At 42.5% G+C, this 18611-nt stretch overlaps 1 protein-coding gene across 8 annotated transcripts in view; it reads right to left on the reverse strand.

Annotated features, from left to right (window-relative positions):
• ncam1a (neural cell adhesion molecule 1a) overlaps positions 1–18611 on the reverse strand; it is a 259248-nt gene that overhangs the window by 32963 nt on the left and 207674 nt on the right. For 5 of the 8 annotated variants that reach the window (XM_036525000.1, XM_036524999.1, XM_036525002.1 and 2 more), the window contains 3 exons: positions 18016–18112; positions 17326–17496; positions 12745–12870 (listed from right to left, as the gene is read on the reverse strand). In XM_036525000.1, coding sequence (XP_036380893.1) covers positions 12745–12870; positions 17326–17496; positions 18016–18112 — 394 coding nt within the window. Of the gene's footprint in view, positions 1–7764; positions 7768–11060; positions 11076–12744; positions 12871–17325; positions 17497–18015; positions 18113–18611 lie in introns of all 8 variants that reach the window. The other 3 variants (XM_036524997.1, XM_036525003.1, XM_036524998.1) reach the window with 2 other exon arrangements.

Raw genomic sequence — 18611 nt, forward strand, 5'->3', positions numbered from 1 at the left:
CAGACAACATAGGTACGTCTATTAGGCCTGCCTCGTGCTTTGACTCTTTTATACCCATTGAACTTAGTGACTTTCTTTTATCAATTCGTCTAAAAACTCTACCAGCCAACTAGACCCCATACCAACCAGCTTCCTAAAACAGCTACTACCTGCAATTGGCACACCGCTATTAAATCTGATCAACTCCTCCCTTACGTCTGGACACGTACCTCAGTCTTTCAAAGTAGCAGTTATCAAGCCTATTCTTTAGAAGCCCAATCTAGATCCCAATGACCTGTCAAACTGTAGGCCCATCTCGAATCTTCCATTCCTCTCAAAAATCCTGGAAAAAGCAGTATCAAAGCAACTGTGCCTTTTTACACTCTAACAACATTTTTGAAGTCTTTCAGTCCGGGTTTAGACCTCATCATAGTACAGAAACCGCTCTCCTGAAAGTGCTCAACGATCTTCTACTCTCCTGCGACAATGGCTGTATCTCTCTTCTTGTGCTACTAGACCTGAGTACAGCCTTTGATACCATCGATCATCGTTTCCTCCTCGACCACCTTGAAAACCTGGTTGGCATAAGTGGACAGGCTCTATCCTGGTTTAGGTCCTATCTATCAGAACGATATCAGTTTGTCTCCATTAGCAATGAATCTTCTGCTCGTTCCAGGGTAAGATATGGTATACCACAAGGATCTGTGCTTGGGCCTCTGCTCTTCTCGTTATACATGTTGCCTCTTGGCGATATCATCCGTAAACATGACATTAGCTTCCACAGTTATGCGGATGACACTCAATCAGTCAAACCTGATGTCCCTCTGAATATCTCAAACATGGAGGCCTGCCTAACAGATGTAAAGAACTGGATGGCCCAAAATTTTCTCCTCCTTAACTCAGACAAAACCGAAATATTAGTCATTGGCCAAAATTCAATCAGGAGCAAATTCACTCACTTTACACTGGACTTTGATGGTGTCTCCCTCTCGAGTGCAGCTATCAAAGACCTTGGTGTCGTTATTGATCCTGAACTTTCTTTTGAAACTCACATAACTAACACGTTTAGGACAGCCTTCTTCCATTTGAGAAATATAGCCAAAATCAGGAAAATTGTATCAATTAATGATGCTGCAAAATTAATCCATGCCTTTGTAACATCCAGATTAGACTACTGTAATGCCCTCTTGTCAGGATGTGCAAATTTCTCACTAAAACCCCTTCAGCTGGTTAAAATGCAGCTGCTCGAATCTTAACTAGAACTACATGTTTTGAGCACATTACCCCAATTCTAGCTTCTCTCCATTGGTTACCCATTAAATACCGGATCGATTTTAACATACTCTTACTGACATTTAAGGCTTTAAATGGGCTTGCCCCTCCCTATCTTAAGGACCTTCTTCATCCATACCTTCCACAAAGAGCCCTTCGTTCCCAAAATGCCGGGCTTCTCATTATTTCAAGAGTGGGCAAAACTACTATAGGTGGTAGAGCCTTTTCCTGTTGAGCCCCTCTCCTGTGTAACAGCTTACCTACCGAAGTTCAGGGAGCAGATTCTCTCTCCACCTTTAAGTCTAGGCTCAAAACATATCTATACAGTAAATCCTTTAGCTGAGGGACATGGCCTGGTGCTGGCATGGATGATACCGAGTCTCTGGTGGACTAAGTGGTCATTGCTGACATGACATGGACTCTGTGCCGTGAGCTGGTGTTGACTGCCTTAGGGTCTGCCTTAGGGACTATGCCATGTTCCTTGCCTCCCGTCCCCTAGTTATGATGCCATAATGTTGCCAGGGTTTTTCCTTGTTGCACACTGGCACCTTTTTCCCTGCCTCTCCTCTCCTTCTTCTCTGCTGTACATCCCTGCCATTCTTACCATCCACTAATCATTGTTCTCTATTTGTTTCCTTTCCCAGCTTCGGGCTCCTGCCCGGAGCTGTAGTCCAAGCATCACACCCCAATCTCCAGTCCTGCTACTTCGCTGCCCTACCTTTGAAGCTAACTGCGTGCCAAGAACCGGACATTCTCTAGGATACATTTTATAATTGCTCTGTTATCTACTACTGCCTATCAAAACTCAAATATCTTAAAGTACATTGTACAATTTTAAGTATTCTATGTAACTCTATCTGCCCAGTGGCAGCCAGAAGCATATGGGCTCCCCCTCTGAGCCGGGTTCTGCTCAAGGTTTCTTCCTGTAAATCAGGGAGTTTTTCCTTGCCACCTGTTGCCTTAGGCATGCTCTCTAGGGGGTCTCTGGCCTGGGAACAATGTAAAGCTGCTTTGTGACAACTTGTGTTGTAAAAAGCGTTATACAAATAAAGTTGAATTGAACTGAATTGAAATGAGACCAATTACAAAAATCTAAAATCAAAAATATATTCCACACACAGAAAAAAGTTGTAGGATAAACAACAAGCTAACCTTTTTGGCAACATTATGAATCTAAAAACATTCAAACAGGGAAAATGTGTGTACATTTGACTGCCCTCTAGCTATCCTGAATTCTAGATACCCTATGTCTAACTCACATACCACCTGAACACCCTGAAAACTGCAATTGCAGATAAGGTAATACCTTTCCTAATAACGTACCTGTTACATTTTACATTTACACTGGATAAAACTGTTCAGACATCATCCTTGACTGATTCCACATGCAAGCAGTTCTTCTTCTGTCTGCAGTTTTTTGAAAAATTTAATTCTATAAAGGTAAAGGTATATGTATAAATATTTATGTATAAATGTAAATGTCTATAGACTGCCTAAGGAGTTCAACTCTGGCAACTTAGGCCTCAGTACGAGACTACATGGAGCATAAAAGCTTTAATTAGAGCAATAGAAAGTTCAGGAATGATGGTTACAGGGTTCTAACACCTAAGTGACACCTAAGTGTCTGTGGGGGAAATAATAAAACAAAAATGAAAATAATGACCAAGAGTAATCAAATCAAGCAAACCATGACATATAAAAATGACTGCCAGGACACCAATCACTTTTGGGAAATGAAACACCACTGGCACTCATATCATCACAAATTAATACTGTTTTATTTTTCCAAAAATGCTGTTCAGCCACATTGGCATGTGCCTGACCACGGATTGAGGATAGGTCCTAACTACATATGTAATATATTCAGTTTCTACAATTATTAAAATGTTTCAATATGCATTCTGGGAGTGTATTTGTCCCCATAAAAATCTGCCTTCTGAACAGGAGGCCTGTGTCCAAGGGCAAGCTCTGAACTGAGACATCTTTAGCAAGATAATGGTCAATTTCGATCAGATGAGAGTCTTTCAACCACCCGACTCCAACTTCATTTCGACTTCATAGAGGTCACACATCAACAAAGACAACTTCTTCACCATGTCAGACGCAAAATGAACAGCCTTTCATCTCTCTTTCATCTCTGCTAAGGAGAAAACTCACTTAAAGCTGCAATCCCACAAAACCCTTAAACGTTAATGCTCAAAAACTAAAACTATACTGGGATTCATCTGTGAGCACACAAGCACACTCCCACTCGTTCTCAGCCTGCCAACTGACCTTGCAGACACAATTAATTAAGACATAAGTAAGCACAAATAGTTTTGTCTACATATCAAACATCCTTCTAATTTGAACTCTTTCTAGTTTGATAGTTTTTGCAGACATTTACTGATAGAATGATCCCTTCTTTATGCACAAGAACTGAGAAATCAAGCTGCCAAGCTGTGCTTGACTTTTTCTTGCATGGCTCAGAAACATGAAACACTGAGGCCACAAAGCACATCTTCAGCACTGCCAGAAATGTAAGTCATTGTGGAAAAGGGCAGAAAAAAAACAAGCGAGAGAAGAGAAGAACAAAGCATGTGTGTCTACTTCACAGAACCTGCCAAGACGAGTGCTCTAAGTTGTATGGGAGACTGTCAATGGTGATTGGGAGAACGTTGAGATCGGAACTGTTCTCTCTCAAATGAGACGCAATCCTTATGGCGTCTCTGTCAGGGAAAATCTCGCCCTCGTTTCCTAATCTGACAAGTCAGGTCCTCCTTAGATGGAGAGGGTGGAATCAATGCTGCCATGGACACCCACAGAGAAGGAGCTTCACTAGGGGTCGCTCTAAGGACTGAGGACAGGGGGACAGGCCAGTCAGGACAGGAAAATGGAAAAGGGGCTAATCCCAACAGTAACAATAACCAGCACATACATGCATCTAAGCTGTACTAATTTCTTTTGTTTTACAGATGAACAAAAGAAAAACAAACAGGTGAAAAAAGCAGAGATGTACACTTATTCACATAATGATCTCTGAGGGGTGCTGAGTGCTGACCGGAACTCTGTTGAGTGTGCTCATTCAGTTCAATTCTGAAAGGTATCTCTGCTTTTGACTTCTTGGTGAGGCATGCAACCCTGTTTGTTAAATTCAACACATAATAGGCTACAAACTGCATGCTGTGCAGTGCTGCAAAATGATTTTCAGATTTACTAAAACAAATTTCCATACTCAAATCATAAGTTCTAACGTCTACTTCAAAATCAAAAATCAAACGGCCTTGTCTTCAAAGGGAAGTTGTATGTGTGCCCTCTTAAACACAGCACGTCAGTAAGTTTGAGGACTGCACTGTCCTATAAAAATACACACGTGAAATGTGGAACTGTTAATGTCAAACCACATCCTCACTGCAGAGAAACGGTATGGAGGAAACAGTTAGTCAAATGGTGGACTCTGCAGGACTGGAGATGTGAGATCAGTTATTTACTTTCACTCACTCCCTCCACTAGTGTCCAAAACCAGGTTTATCTTTTTTCCTCTTCATTTCAGATCACCTCCAGTGTCATAGAAGCATTGAGTAGAGCAGGATTGAGTTTAGTGAGACAAAGGAGGGAAAAGAAGGATAAACCGCATGACACTGCACACTGCTGGCATACTCACTAATGGATGTACTGCTTGGAGCAATGGGGGTTGATGTCACGGTGGGAACTGGAACGCGACGAAAACACAGTGAGATGCAAATTCACTTGTAGCAATCCACCAATGAGAGACAAAAACCTGCCTTCAGCAAGACTGCCTGAAGAATGGGCAGTGCAAAAACTGACGCCCCGCCCCCACCCCCGTGGCAATAAAAAAGCAGTGCATTATATCACTAATTAAAAAAAATAAGCTACATGCAATCTTCTAGATGCTCTAGATGTTCGTCTATAGTAAATATGAAATGTAAGTTGTTTGCTGTGAATAGTAGACTCAAAAGATTAACTAAAAAGAAATTGCGCTTTGCCTCAGCAATTTATTACATCGTACACTACAACAGATCAAACTTCATCTTGCTAAATTCTGTGATTCCTCACAATAGACACACACACACACGACCTACTGTAATCACAACAGAAAACGGGTGTCAAGTGTATTATTACGTTTTCTAGACAAATGGCGTCTTTTTTTTCTGTTTATGTTACAGAACATTCTCAAGTATGAATCCATACTAAAAAGCAAATAACCTATAAAATCTTAAAAAATCTTATAAATCTATCACTTATTGCCTTCAGTTGTTTCCAAATTACAGTCTTAGCCCATTAAAAACCCCCTGGGAAAATAAAACTCCTACTTTCGTGAGCTATACAATTTGATTTTACATGCAAATACCATATGCTTACCAACATATTTTAGAATAGCAAAAATAATTATACAAATTAGCAACTTAACTACTTCAACTATTAAAAATGCACTATAAGTTGAGAAGGCAAATGCAAAGCGTAAATAATCAGTATAAGCAAATTCCATTGCCTTGAATTTATTTAGTATTAATTCCATTTTCACTTTGGTCCTATTCATTCAAATGTAACTTTCTTTAATGAGAGATTTTATTTAATATTGCACCTGTTGTCATAGCCATCTCCTGTAATTTGTCCCGTACAAGACAGTCTAATTGACAGTGATATTAACTACAAAAAAGAGATCTAATTAAATCACTTACGAAGAATCACATATGAAAGTGGTATGGTTAGGGTTGTTCTCTATTTTCTATTTCCATAAAGGAAAAAATAGGACACATAACTAAAGCACAATTAGCAGCAGAATATCATTTACTTTAATGACGTGAGAGAAGGCAAAGTCAGAGTACTATAGTAACTTACCGGGCTCTGTGCGTATATCACAGACTGCATGGCTAAGGGAGGAGGTTGTTTTAAATAGTCCTTTGGCCATGTCTCCATTGTGACTGAGAGGTAAAGGGAGTTATTGGTGGTATAGGACATGTAAGAGCAGGACCTACAGCACCATTGGGGGAAAGCAGCCAGTATCTATTGCCAAACGCTTCTGTTGCGTCAGCCTGACTCTGCATCAAAAGACAGCTTTTTGCTTTAAACATCACACATTCTCTAAAAGCAATTTTGCCAGTTCCACCAATAATGGACGAAAGCATTCAAAAATAAAATTTCTTTAGCTACATATGCGACTGCATGAAGCACAAACAAGCCATGCATTTTAATTTAACTGAGAAGCTACACTTTGCCAGACTCCATTTAAAATGTCATTTTAGTTATAATCACAACAAAAAAAAGAACTCACCACAAAAGTTGTTTCACTTGTGAAGAGTTCAATCATATTCTGTTTTATAGGCACAAGCCAGCATATACATCTACACTACATGGCCAAAAGTATGTGGACACCTGACCATCACACCTATATGAGCTTTTTGGACATCCCATTCCAAAACCATGGGCATTAATATGGAGTTGCCCCCAAACACCAAACTCGTCAAACCATGTCTTTATGGATGTTGCTTTGTGCACAGGGGCACATTCATGCTGGAACAGGAAAGGGCCTTCCCCAAATTGTTGCCACAAAGTTGGAAGCACACAATTGTCTAAAATGTCTTTGTATGCTGTAGCATAAATGTTACCCTTCACTGGAACTAAGGGGCCTAGCCCAAACCCTGAAAGCCAGCCCCAGACCATTATCCCTCCTCCACCAAACTTTACAGTAGGCACTGTGCATTCCAGTAGGTAGCACTCTCCTGGCATCCGCCAAACCCAGATTTGTCCATCAGACTGCCAGATAGTGAAGTGTGATACATCACTCCAGACAATGTGTTTCCACTGCTCCAGAGTCCAGTGGTGGCGTGCTTTGCACCACTCCAGCGGTCGCTTGGCATTGCACATAGTGATGTTGGGCTTGTGTGCAGCTGCTCGGCCATGTAAACCCATTTCATGAAGCTCCCGATGCACAGTTCTTGTGCTGATGCTGCAGCCAGAGACAGTCTGTAACTCTGTAGTGAGTGATTCAACAGAGGATAGGTGGTTTTATGTGCTACGTGCTTCAGCACTCTGAGGCCCTGCTCTGTAAGTTTGCGTGGTCTACCGCTTCGTGGCTGAGCTGTTGTTGCTCCTAGACGCTTCCACTTAACAATAATAGCACTTACAGTTGACCGGGGCAGATCTAGAAGGGCAGAAATTTCACGAACTGACTTGTGGCAAAGATGGCATCCTATGACAGTACCACGTTTAAAGTCATTGAGCACTCCAGTACTACCCATTCTACTTCCAAGGTTTGTCTATGAAGACTGCATGGCTATGTGCTTGATTATATGCACCTGTTAACAATTGGTGTGGCTGAAACACCTGAATTCAATAATTAGGAGGGGTGTCCACATACTTTTGACCATATAGTGTACTATTTCAGCTTGCAGGTGTTGGAAAATACACGTACAAGCCATGAACAAGCTAGGGAAAATATCTTTTGGGGAAAAAACCTTCTTCTTGAGGCAGAAAAACAAAATGTAGCCCCACATATAGCTTCTTCTGAACCTTCTGCGGGTCATTAACTTTTATGCAGTCTAAGCTTGCTGTGATTGTAGGAGGGCCTCCAAAGGGTGCTGATTATTCGGCATCTTTGGAAACCTAAAGTTCATGGAAGAATCTGTACAGTAACTTGGCACTGTACCTGTACACAGCAACAAAGCAGCAAAGCTCTTGCTGAGAGCAGCTCAGCAAGCTGCCAATGTGACCAGAGACACCTTGTGTGTGTCACACCTATAGTGTCTCTCAAAACTCTAACGAAACTTAAAGGCTACACCATAAAAAAGGCAAAAAATCAGCATGAGTTTAGAGGCACCATTCCCGCAATATCTTTTACTCACTGTCTGTTTCTCTGAGCATGTCATCCAGTTTGCTTGAAGAAACATAGCTGGAGGTTGTCACCTTGCAGTGGGTTGTGGCTATAGTCACAGCAGCAGCTGTTGTTGTGTCTACATTCTGTGGAATGGTTTCTATTGTGCTTACTTTTACAGTTGTAGCTGTCTTTGTGGCTACATTCAAAAGCGTGGCTGCTGTTATGGCTGTACTCTGTAGCAGAGCTGCCATCGTCTCTATGTTTAAAGGTGTGGCTGCCGTTGTAGCCACATCTACATGTGTGGTGGCCACTGCACCTATATCCACTGGAGTAAATGATGTTGAAATTACATTCAAAGGTGTAGTTGTTGCTAAATCTACAGATGTAGTTGCTGTTGCATCTACATCCACAGGTGTAGTTTCCTTTATTGCTACATCCACAGGTGTGGTTGCTGTTGTGACCACACTCATGAGTGTAGTTCCTGTTGTGGCCAGATCAACAGGCATAGTTGCTGTTGTGGGCACACTCACAGGTGTAGTTGCTGTTGTAGTCACAGCAACAGGTGTATTTCCTGTTGTGGGCTCATTAACAGGCGTAGTTGCTGTTGTGGCCATTATCACAGGTGTATCTCCTGTTGTGGGCACATTCACAGTAGTTGTACTTGCTGTTGTGACCACATCCACAGGTGTTGTTGCCACTGTGGTTACACTTTCAGGTGCATCTGTAGTTTCGTTCATGGGTAACAGCATGTTAATTTCCTCCGCAGAAAGGGGTGGATCGGTCTGGAAGGCAGCTCGGGACTCAATAGATCCAACAGCTTCCACAGTGACCTCCTCCTCCTCTGAGAGAACCACAGGGGCTTCTGTCAGATACCCCAACAAGGGAGCTACTCCTGTGGTTCCCACATGTCCCTCTCGCACCAACCAGACTGACTTGGTGGCACCCTCTTCTTCCTCACTGAGTGGAACTGCGGCCACATCTGTGGCATCCTCAGCAGCTGTAGGGATTTGTGACATTACTGGGATATCGACAGGCCCTTCTGTGAGTATGGTGGTGGTGGTCATCGCTCCTACAGGACCTTCCTCCTCCACAACAGACACACTTGTAGTGCTGGTAGTGGCAGCCCCCTGTAGATCTGAGGCCACATCGCCATCTGTGGCTGCTGACACCCCCTCACTTGTTTGGGCTTCCTCTGATACTGCCACGTACATCTGAGGCTCCCACATTCTGGGAGAGGGAGTTTCCATGAACCCGACTGTTGAGAGGACCTCCCCAGTTGCACCTCCCCTGGATGACGGCTCGAGGCTTCGCTCCTCTGAGTCCTCTACACTGTCTCCATCCTCAACCGTCTCCATGTATCCTACAAGGGTGGAGTCGATGCTCTGCTGTGACACGTCTCTGGGGGCTGTGGTGGTCTCCACTGCCACACTATCTTCAGTGGCAGTCCCAATCTCCCCCGTGGTGCTTGTCAATGCCCCGAGAAGCTCCAAATCCTTGTTCTCCTCACCACCCTCCTCTCTGCTGACCGATCTGAACATCCTCTGCGCAAGGCCTGTCTTCAGCCGGCCTCTCATCATATGACCCGAATGAGTATCTCTACTTGCCCTTCTAAACCTCCTGATTTCAGGGTCACGGTAGGTCAAAATAAAGGTATGTCTTCCTTCCACAATCAGTGGAGATTTGGAGGTCGCTGTACAGAGCAACGGACATGGACGTTTATGACACCTCTTAAGTATTTAGATTTGAACTTACACTTTGGAAGTTCTTTGTACTTTGCTTAAATGTTAAGTGTTCACTTTTCATGCAAAATGTGACAGTTTACAACAGGAAATGAAACTGAAACAGCACAAATCTCTATGCAACCTCCAGCAAGCACTCCACATGATTTGCCAACCCTATGTATAGTGTCCTTCAAAATTATCAGGAAACCATGCCTTTGTCTGAAAACTCATGCAAAAATGCAACAGGAAGCTCAGCTCAGACATCGCTCCCTCTTAGACTCATGTCACTACAACATGACCACCTATTGCAGTAAACTAGACCAGAGCTCCCATCAGCGCTCCCCCAATCACCTCTCATATTCAGACAACTGCTAAACCAAAAGAAAAAAAAAGATGATGCCTTTCATGCATCTTTAAAACATTTTACAAATGTTTTATTACAGAGAATGATATTGCCTTTGCTACACTTAGCTTCTTTTTGCTAACATGACAGACAAGGAAAGGAAACAAGCGCCTATTTACCCCATAGGTGCTTAATGACTAACTAACCAACAACAAAAGCAGTACATCACAGTACTAAACTAATGCTCAGCACAGTCTGTTCCAATCCATTTAATGACAGTAACTTGCATTTGAATGTGTGTAAATCTTTCTCTACTTTGGTGCTTGTTGTTATGCAGTGTGGCCACAACTAGAATACCCAACGTCTAAATAACATAACTAAAAAACTTCAAACCAGGGCCCCAAGATAATCAATCACTCTTAGGAAAAAATAAAAAAAAAGGAGGGGGGGGGGAGGAGAGACATATCTAGACTGAGCACTAAAAAGAGGTCTGGAAAGCACAGCTATGCTACTTCATGTCCATAAGTTAAATATCCTTCACTAAAACATTAGAAGTTGTTTAACAAACCTGTGTCCATCGTAAAATAATGAAACGGTATGCCCTCTAAAAAGTGTATAAAACAAGAAATAGCCAGTGAGCTCTCACGGGCCCGTGAGTATTTTACATGAGATACCAATTACTCTCAATGCTTCTGGGGAACAGGTAAGTATTAGCTTAACTGTGACCAAACAATAATGTTTCAGATCCATTTTACAAAGAGAACAAAACGATACAGTTTTCAGACCATAATTATTTAGGGTAAGCTCTAATTCCATTGCAGTACAGTCACTGCATCTCGATTAAAGTAAATATGTGAAAATGAGTAAACTAAATGGATAAATGGAAAAATAAAATGAAACAAGATACAGAGGAAGATGAGGCACTTACTTGTGAAAGAATAGCCTGTTGTCCAACGGAACAAAAAAAGATGGGAAACACAAAGAGAAAATGCAAGAAAAAAACATATCAAAATGAGAACAGAAATGCAAGAGAGGACGTTTGATTAAGAACACTGTTCGGGAGGAGTGTATGGGGCAAAGGGTGCCACTATGGAAGCAAAAAGCTCTAGTGTACTGGTGCACACGGAAGCATGGTACTCCAAGCACAACCAAAACCACAATCCGAGAGCTATGATTTATGGCAGGCCTTAGAGTAAAAATCTCCTTTATGCGCATGCAAATAATTAAAGCACTGTGTAATGAACAAGAGGTTGGAAACTTAGAACCTGTTCTCTGATTGCGATACTTCCCTTTGCTTTATCTCCTTTCTGCTCCAGCCAATGTATTACAATGTAATACATATTTTTAGTAATTCCACAAGCCAGTTTGACTGAAACTGCTGTGACAGAATAACAGTATATATACACTCTTCATTTTAAAAAGTCAAAATACAGGGAAATATATGGTTGCCAGTAAGTTGCTTTATCTCTTACTAAAGGGGACAGAACCAATAATGACACAGCATTAATCTGTTGTGCCACTGCCGCAATATTTTGCCAGCTTCGGTTTAAAAGGTGCCTCTGTAGGCTTAACTGCCATACCCAACCGTTCCATTTAACAGCTATTCCACAGTAATTACTCTGAGGGTCTCCCCATGACTGCATCCAAGTAAACTATTAAAAGTTCAATCCTTTGAGAAGGCTGCGCCTCTTAATGCATACTGTGCTTCCCTGTGTATTCACAGCCATCTTAAGAAGAATCAGTCTGCACACAATAACACCGGTTTTACATACAAATATACCCAGTTGTGACTGAAACACTCTAAACATCTATTCAACTGGCAAGAGGATTTTGCCGAACCAACAATGCTACACTTCAAATTCTGATGCACCATTAAACCTTAAACAAACATAAATTATATGCTGCTAGTCAAATAAAAAAGGCATACCTCCAACGACTAATTTTAATTGGTGCCGTAACTTGAAATAAGAGTTTTATTCCTTCTCTGAGTGTTACTCATCTGAGCCCATCCAAGCCAGATGAGGCATGTCAGAATGACCGAGCGCGCAGCAGTAGCAGGGTGCAGCGTTTAGAGTGCTGAGGGGCACAGAGGCTGTGTTGTCTCCAGCAGACTTTCTGCTCCAGTCCTTGCAGATGCAGATGAGTCGAGCAGCTCTGATTGGCCTTCCGTCCCAGCTAGAAGCAAACTATTAGCACAGACACACCACCGGCGAGGAGAGACGCACCCAGCACATGGTACACATCACAAGTGCGCAGAGGCCACCAGGGGGAGGATTGAGGGGCTGAAGAGGGCAGGGTAAAAGGCATAGGGGTAAGGGGTGGAGGGTAAGCGGGAGATAACCAAGTGGAGCCCCTGCTTGGTGGGAAGGGGTAACCAGACGTTAATTAGATAGCTGGCAGAAGCACCTTCCCTACAATCTAGGCTTGCTGATGGGGGCATGAATGCATTTCTCCCCCACGGCCCCCTCTAGATGCTGGCAGGGTCCAGGAGTGGGGTCATGCATTGAGAACGCTGAGAGCTTCTGCGCTGAGGAAAGGGTTGCAGGAGGGGGGGGAAGCACCGGGGGTCAGTTGTCATGGTTACATCTGCGAAGGAGCAGCATGGAACTTACGGACTGGCTCAGTCTTGAAGACCTCGGGGGCGCTGCTGTCCCCCTCTCCCTTGCCATTGATGGCGGACATCTTCACCTCATAACTGGTCTCGGGCCTCAGGCCCACGATGGTGATCCTTTCCATACCTGCAAGAAAAGATTTTAGTTAAGAAACAATGTAGTTACAGTATTCAATATACAAAAGATCTTGTAACTTTATCATGGTGAGTCCCTTCAATGTGATGTCGAAATGGAGTGTGAGAAGTGAGCCCTCAGAAGGCGACATCATGTTTTCACTGCTGGAGAGGACACTATGGCAAAGGGGTGAGGGGGGTTAGTATTTTGACTGCCTCTCAGTCACTCATGCGGGATGTGTTGGGACAATGTATGAGAGGAGAGTGTGATGAGAAGGTGTGTGGACCTGTGACAGAGCGCTGTCACTATGGTTGAGTATGTGCTCTGACTACCACAGCAATGAGCCTGGCTCTTTGTGGTGAAAGCTGCAGTTTGGTACCCCGTAGACCCGGGTTCGAGGCCGGGTGGGGTGACTGCTCTCACCCTTTGCTACATATGGTGTTAGAAGTAAGATGGCTTGCCGTGAGGTCATCGGAGGCGTGCCCAGTGTGTGAGCCTATGAGGGACCCCTAGGTTAGGTTGACCATGGTGTGAGGGACCATAGAGATGGGTGAAGCACCAGTGGGGCACCCTGGGGTGGGGAAATGCGCAAGGGACGCCTTGGTGCGTGAAGCGCATGGGCACTCTTCCCAAAGGGGAGAGCAGTGTGACAGAGTGCTGTCACTATGGTTATGCGCTCTGACTGCCATAGGAATGGACAAAAGTATTCGGACGCCTGACCATTACACCAACAGGGACTGTAATGACATTGTATTCAAATACATATACTTTAATATGGAGTTGGTCCCCCTTTTGCAGCTTCCACTCTTCTTGAAAGGCTTTCCACAAGATTTTGGAGTGTTTCTGTGGGAATTTGTGCCCGTTCATTCTGTAGAGCATTTATGAGGTCAGGCACTGATGTTGGACGAGAAGGCCTGGCTCGCAATCTCCGTTCCAGTTCATCCCAAAGGTGCTCGATGGGGTTGAGGTCAGGGCTCTGTGCGGGCCAGTCAAGTTCTTCCACACCCAACTCATCAAACCATGTCTTTATAGTCCTTGCTTTGTGCACTGGGGCACAGTTGTGTTGGAATAGAAAAGGACCTTCCCCAAACTGTTGCCACAAAGTTGGAAGCATAGCATTGTCCAAAATGTCTTGGTATGCTGAAGCATTAAGATTGCCCTTCACTGGAGATAAGGGGCCTAGCCCAATCCCTGAAAAACAGGTGTGGCCAAATACTGTTGTCCATATAGTGTATGTTAGGGACAGATTTTTCACTCAAACACTCCAAAGGGAAGGAAACTGTAGAAACTGTATTAAAAATATTCTGAACAATGTTGAGGTCGTATTAAACCGTTATTATTTGCCCCACTACTATTAGTCTGTCCACTAGCTGTTATACATGCATTCACAGCAAGCAGATAATCTTTCATACGTGTGCTTTATGTAATTTAACTCCCCTAGAATGTAAACATTTCCTATTTAACTACATCTGTTAAACAGATAAATAAAAAATGCTTACTAATGTTAACTCTAAGGAGTTTTTTGAACTAGAAAGCAAGCTATAAATATTTACTTGTATCAATTTAACTATCTTACCTATATTTGTATAAATAAATCTCTCTGCCTGTCTGTCTGCCTGCATACAACCACATATGGATGCATGTAGGAAGGATGAGGGTGGGTAAGACAATGGGGCACAAACTATTACACGTGAAACAGCCTTCTTTTAAAGGGACCATGTAACAGCCCAGAGTACATGTCTCTGATTCTGTGAAAGAGGAGTACTCACGTTATGTAATTAATATAGCAGTGTCTTGAGCAGTGAACTTAAGCAGAACTGAGCACAACTGAGCTTAAATGTGTAGCTGTGCAATCAATTACCCAAGCCCCTCTCCATAACCAGTACATACAGTGCTCCTAGAATCATCTATAACCCTGATTTAATAGGAACAAAAACATGATATAATAAAATATATGTGCAGGGAAATTTTTCTGATTATTATTATTTTACTTTTCTTTATCTTTTACATGACAACAAGCAAATTCACATATACACATTTTTCACACCTTTGAGGTATCTTTTAAATAAAATACAAGAAAACTAATCTGCATCAACATTCTGCTTTTTTAGAGGTTCAATGAAAGTTTATGCAACAATATAGGGGTATTAAAAGGTTTCCTGTTTCCCTGGGGAATAAAAGGAGAGAATGTATTAGTAGGACACATCATCATGGTTAAGGTCAGAGTGCTCTGAAAAGACTGCAGGCAAACGGTCAGCTTCACATGAATCTACCACTTTTCATTATTAATAATTTTATGACTACTGGTACAGTGAAAATCCTGCCCAAGATGGAGCAAATGTATCTGGCCACCACAGGCTGTGAGACAAGAGGTGCATGGGGCACACATAAATCCACACTCAGGCTACATTCAGACATCTCCAAAAGAGACTGGCATCTTAATGATCAAGTTAATGTGTCAAGCAGTGCCATTCAAAGTTGTCTGCATGAATGTGCCATTCCTGGCTGCACTGCAAGAAAGAATCCTTTTTTGAAGGAAAACCACAAACTGTATCTGTCTAACAAATGGGAGCATTTCTTGTGATCAGAAGATACCACATTGAGCTGTGTGGGCATGTTCATCATCATTATGTTTGTTAATAAAAGTTTAATCTTATGTTGAAAAAAAACATGCCCACTGTGTAATATAGTGGGGGTTTGTTATGTTTTGGGGTTGCTGTTATATATATATATATATACACACATATATATACACTCACTATATGGACAAAAGTATTAATCTATCTAAAGTATCTTAATGCTTCAGCATATCAAGACATTTTGCTTCCAACTTTGTAGTTTTTTTTTTTTTTCACAAAAAACCTGGTTCCCCCTACCAAGAAGCTCAAACTTGGCAGGAAATGGACATCCCAACATGAAAAGCATTGACTACGACCAAAAATAATCACAAAAAATTGTTAATGGTTTACTGAGCACAAAATAGGTTCTCAAAAAAGGTTCTCAACTAAGGCCATATCCACACATACACGGGTATTTTTAAAAACGGGGGTTTTCCTCCTTCATTCTTAAAAAAATATCTCCGACCACACGAGCACCGTTTTAAAAAAATCTCCGTCCACATGGAAACGCAAAAACACACTGTCAAGCGATGTCAAGAGCATGCCAAACCAAAAGGCGGCGATATAACCCTAACCGTAAAGCCATGTTGGCCAATCAGAAGCCTGAAAAAAAAGTTATTAATGGTTCTGGTAGGCTAACAACAATGGCGCATTGAGGAAGGGGGGAATCGTATGTATGGATGTATGTAACTGTGCATGTATGTGTAAACGTAAAAAGTCCTGTTAGAAAGGTTAAAACCAAAAGTATTTGGGTTACATCCGCCATTGCACAAAATCATGTAAACATAAAAGATAACGGTGCACACTCTGACGTCAAACAAAGGAGACAACGGCGCACACTTTGACGATACAAACCAAAAACTCAGTTTTCCCTGTCTACACGTCAACACTGAAAACGGAGTTTCTGAAAATCTTCACCCTGGGAGGCGTTTTACAAAAGCTCCGTTTTCAGTGACCTAAAACGCCATTTGCTAGGGACGAAAGGCCAAAACGCATAGAAAAAGCTATATTTTTTCAAATACCCGTGTACGTGTGGACAGGGCCTAAATCTCAATCAACAGACCATCCAATTTAACATGTTCATGAAAGCAGTTCACAAATGAAAACTGAAAGATATGAAGGACCTAGAACCATTCTGATGGGAGGAATGGTCAAAAATCCAAATGAACAAATTTTAATTACAGGCATGTCAACAAATGTGAACCTTGTGTTTTCTGGAAGAAAGTTATTATTTTTGATACAATTTTAAATTCATTTTGAAATGATTTAATACATACATGTTTTTGTTCATAATTAATCAAGGCAACGCACACACATGCACACACACACACACACACACACACAAACCTAAACATATACAGAAAATAAACGTGCAGGAAAATCCGCAGAAAACTGACGCTTGCCAGTTGGTAAACAGAGTTAACATAACATCTATGCTGTTGTTGTTTGTTTTATTATCTATTAAATCTCCATACTCCATGGAATTATCCTGGCAGTTCTAACAGGAGTGAGGCATGTGGGACTTGCAACTGCTGACACAGGGAACAAGAGAGAGTTATCCTTTCAAAATCGGAAATAATCTCAACGTCACCAGCTTCTGAGCTAGACCAGTCCCGATGGCCTGTTAATTTCATGGTTTTCGGCACAGTGCATTGGAAAACTGGCCTCTGCGTATCCTTTTGAACATCCTTTCCTGAACCCCATTCACCATTGCGTTTTTCAGCTCATCCTAAAATGGCGTGATGCCATTTGAAAGTGTTGACACCCCACAGAGAGCATGTCTGGCCTGCCTCGCTCCCCTGGGCCCTCCTCCGGTTCTATAATCACATATTTCTCCATGGCCACTCACCGTCCTCGGCCTCGTACTCCCTGCTGGTCCACTCCCCCTGGCCAGCCACACGCCACTCTGCCTTGTACTTGAGGATGGGCACACCACCGCTGGCGTCCGGCTCATCAAACTCCACATGTGCTGAGCTGGAGTATGGCTCCACATGCTCAATGGAAGGGGCTGATGGGACATCTAGAGGGTCCAGAAACAACACAACAATCTGACTGACAGTAGAGCACCTTGAATTCTATAGACCTTGAAAGCTGGTGAGCTAGCAAAACCGTTGTGAAGTTCCACATCCTATCAATTACTGAGTATACAGTAAACTACAAACAGTTCATTCATATTGTACATGGATGGCTTGTCAATTTAATATAAATCTCACTGAGGCTCCAGAGTGACTCAGTCAATGTAGGTGCTTGTTCCCAGTGTTAACTGGCTCCTACAGCTTAGATATATGTCCAAGTCTCATTCTTCTATCTGATTTCAAAACTGGCACAAATCATTTACTCAGATTGTAACAACACCAAACAATTGTTGCCATTGACTCTGATACATTCCAATATCATACTGTTTCACATTGTGTTCTTCATTGAATTCTTTCCTATGCAACTGATTAAATGTTTAGCAAAACGTGATGCAGAAACAGGAAAATAAAAATAAAAAGAAAGGCATAGAGGATAAAAGCTAATGACTGGGAAGGTTACTGACCTGCCTGAATCAGGAGGAACTCCTTGGACTCGGTGCCAATCACGTTGGTAGCCGTGCAGTTGTAGCTCCCAAATTCAGTCTGTGTCTCCGGGGTGACCTGATTGAAATTTAAATAACAATAAATAACATGTACACAACCTTGTTTCCTACCACAACAACCTACTGTGACTCTTTCCTTAACTCTGGCTGCTTTGTGGGGCTGCCATTCCAACGGGGTGTCTTTGATCCTCAGTGCTGGCACTCATCTCACCCAGTAATTACAGTCAGCCTGCTGTGGACCTGCTGGATTCCAGGCCTTGGGAAACTGTGCCATACAGCTACTGAGCCCCTCTGTCATGCTCATTGACCCATATTTAAATGTAATCTGGGGTCAAGTGAAGACCGGCCCCACAGTGCAACCATGCAAACTTAATTTCAAGAACACAATCCCACTGTGGAGCCAAACCCCATAAATAGTCCATTGAAGAATAGTGCGGTTGAATGAAATTATGGATTGACATAACACAACTATTGATATTTCGCCTAAAGCCAATACAGTTCTTACCAGCTTCTGGCACATGCAAATACCCGCCACCAAGTACAAGCAATCCAAGTTT

Source organism: Megalops cyprinoides, chromosome 3, assembly GCF_013368585.1.
Source record: "Megalops cyprinoides isolate fMegCyp1 chromosome 3, fMegCyp1.pri, whole genome shotgun sequence".
NCBI lineage: Eukaryota > Metazoa > Chordata > Actinopteri > Elopiformes > Megalopidae > Megalops > Megalops cyprinoides.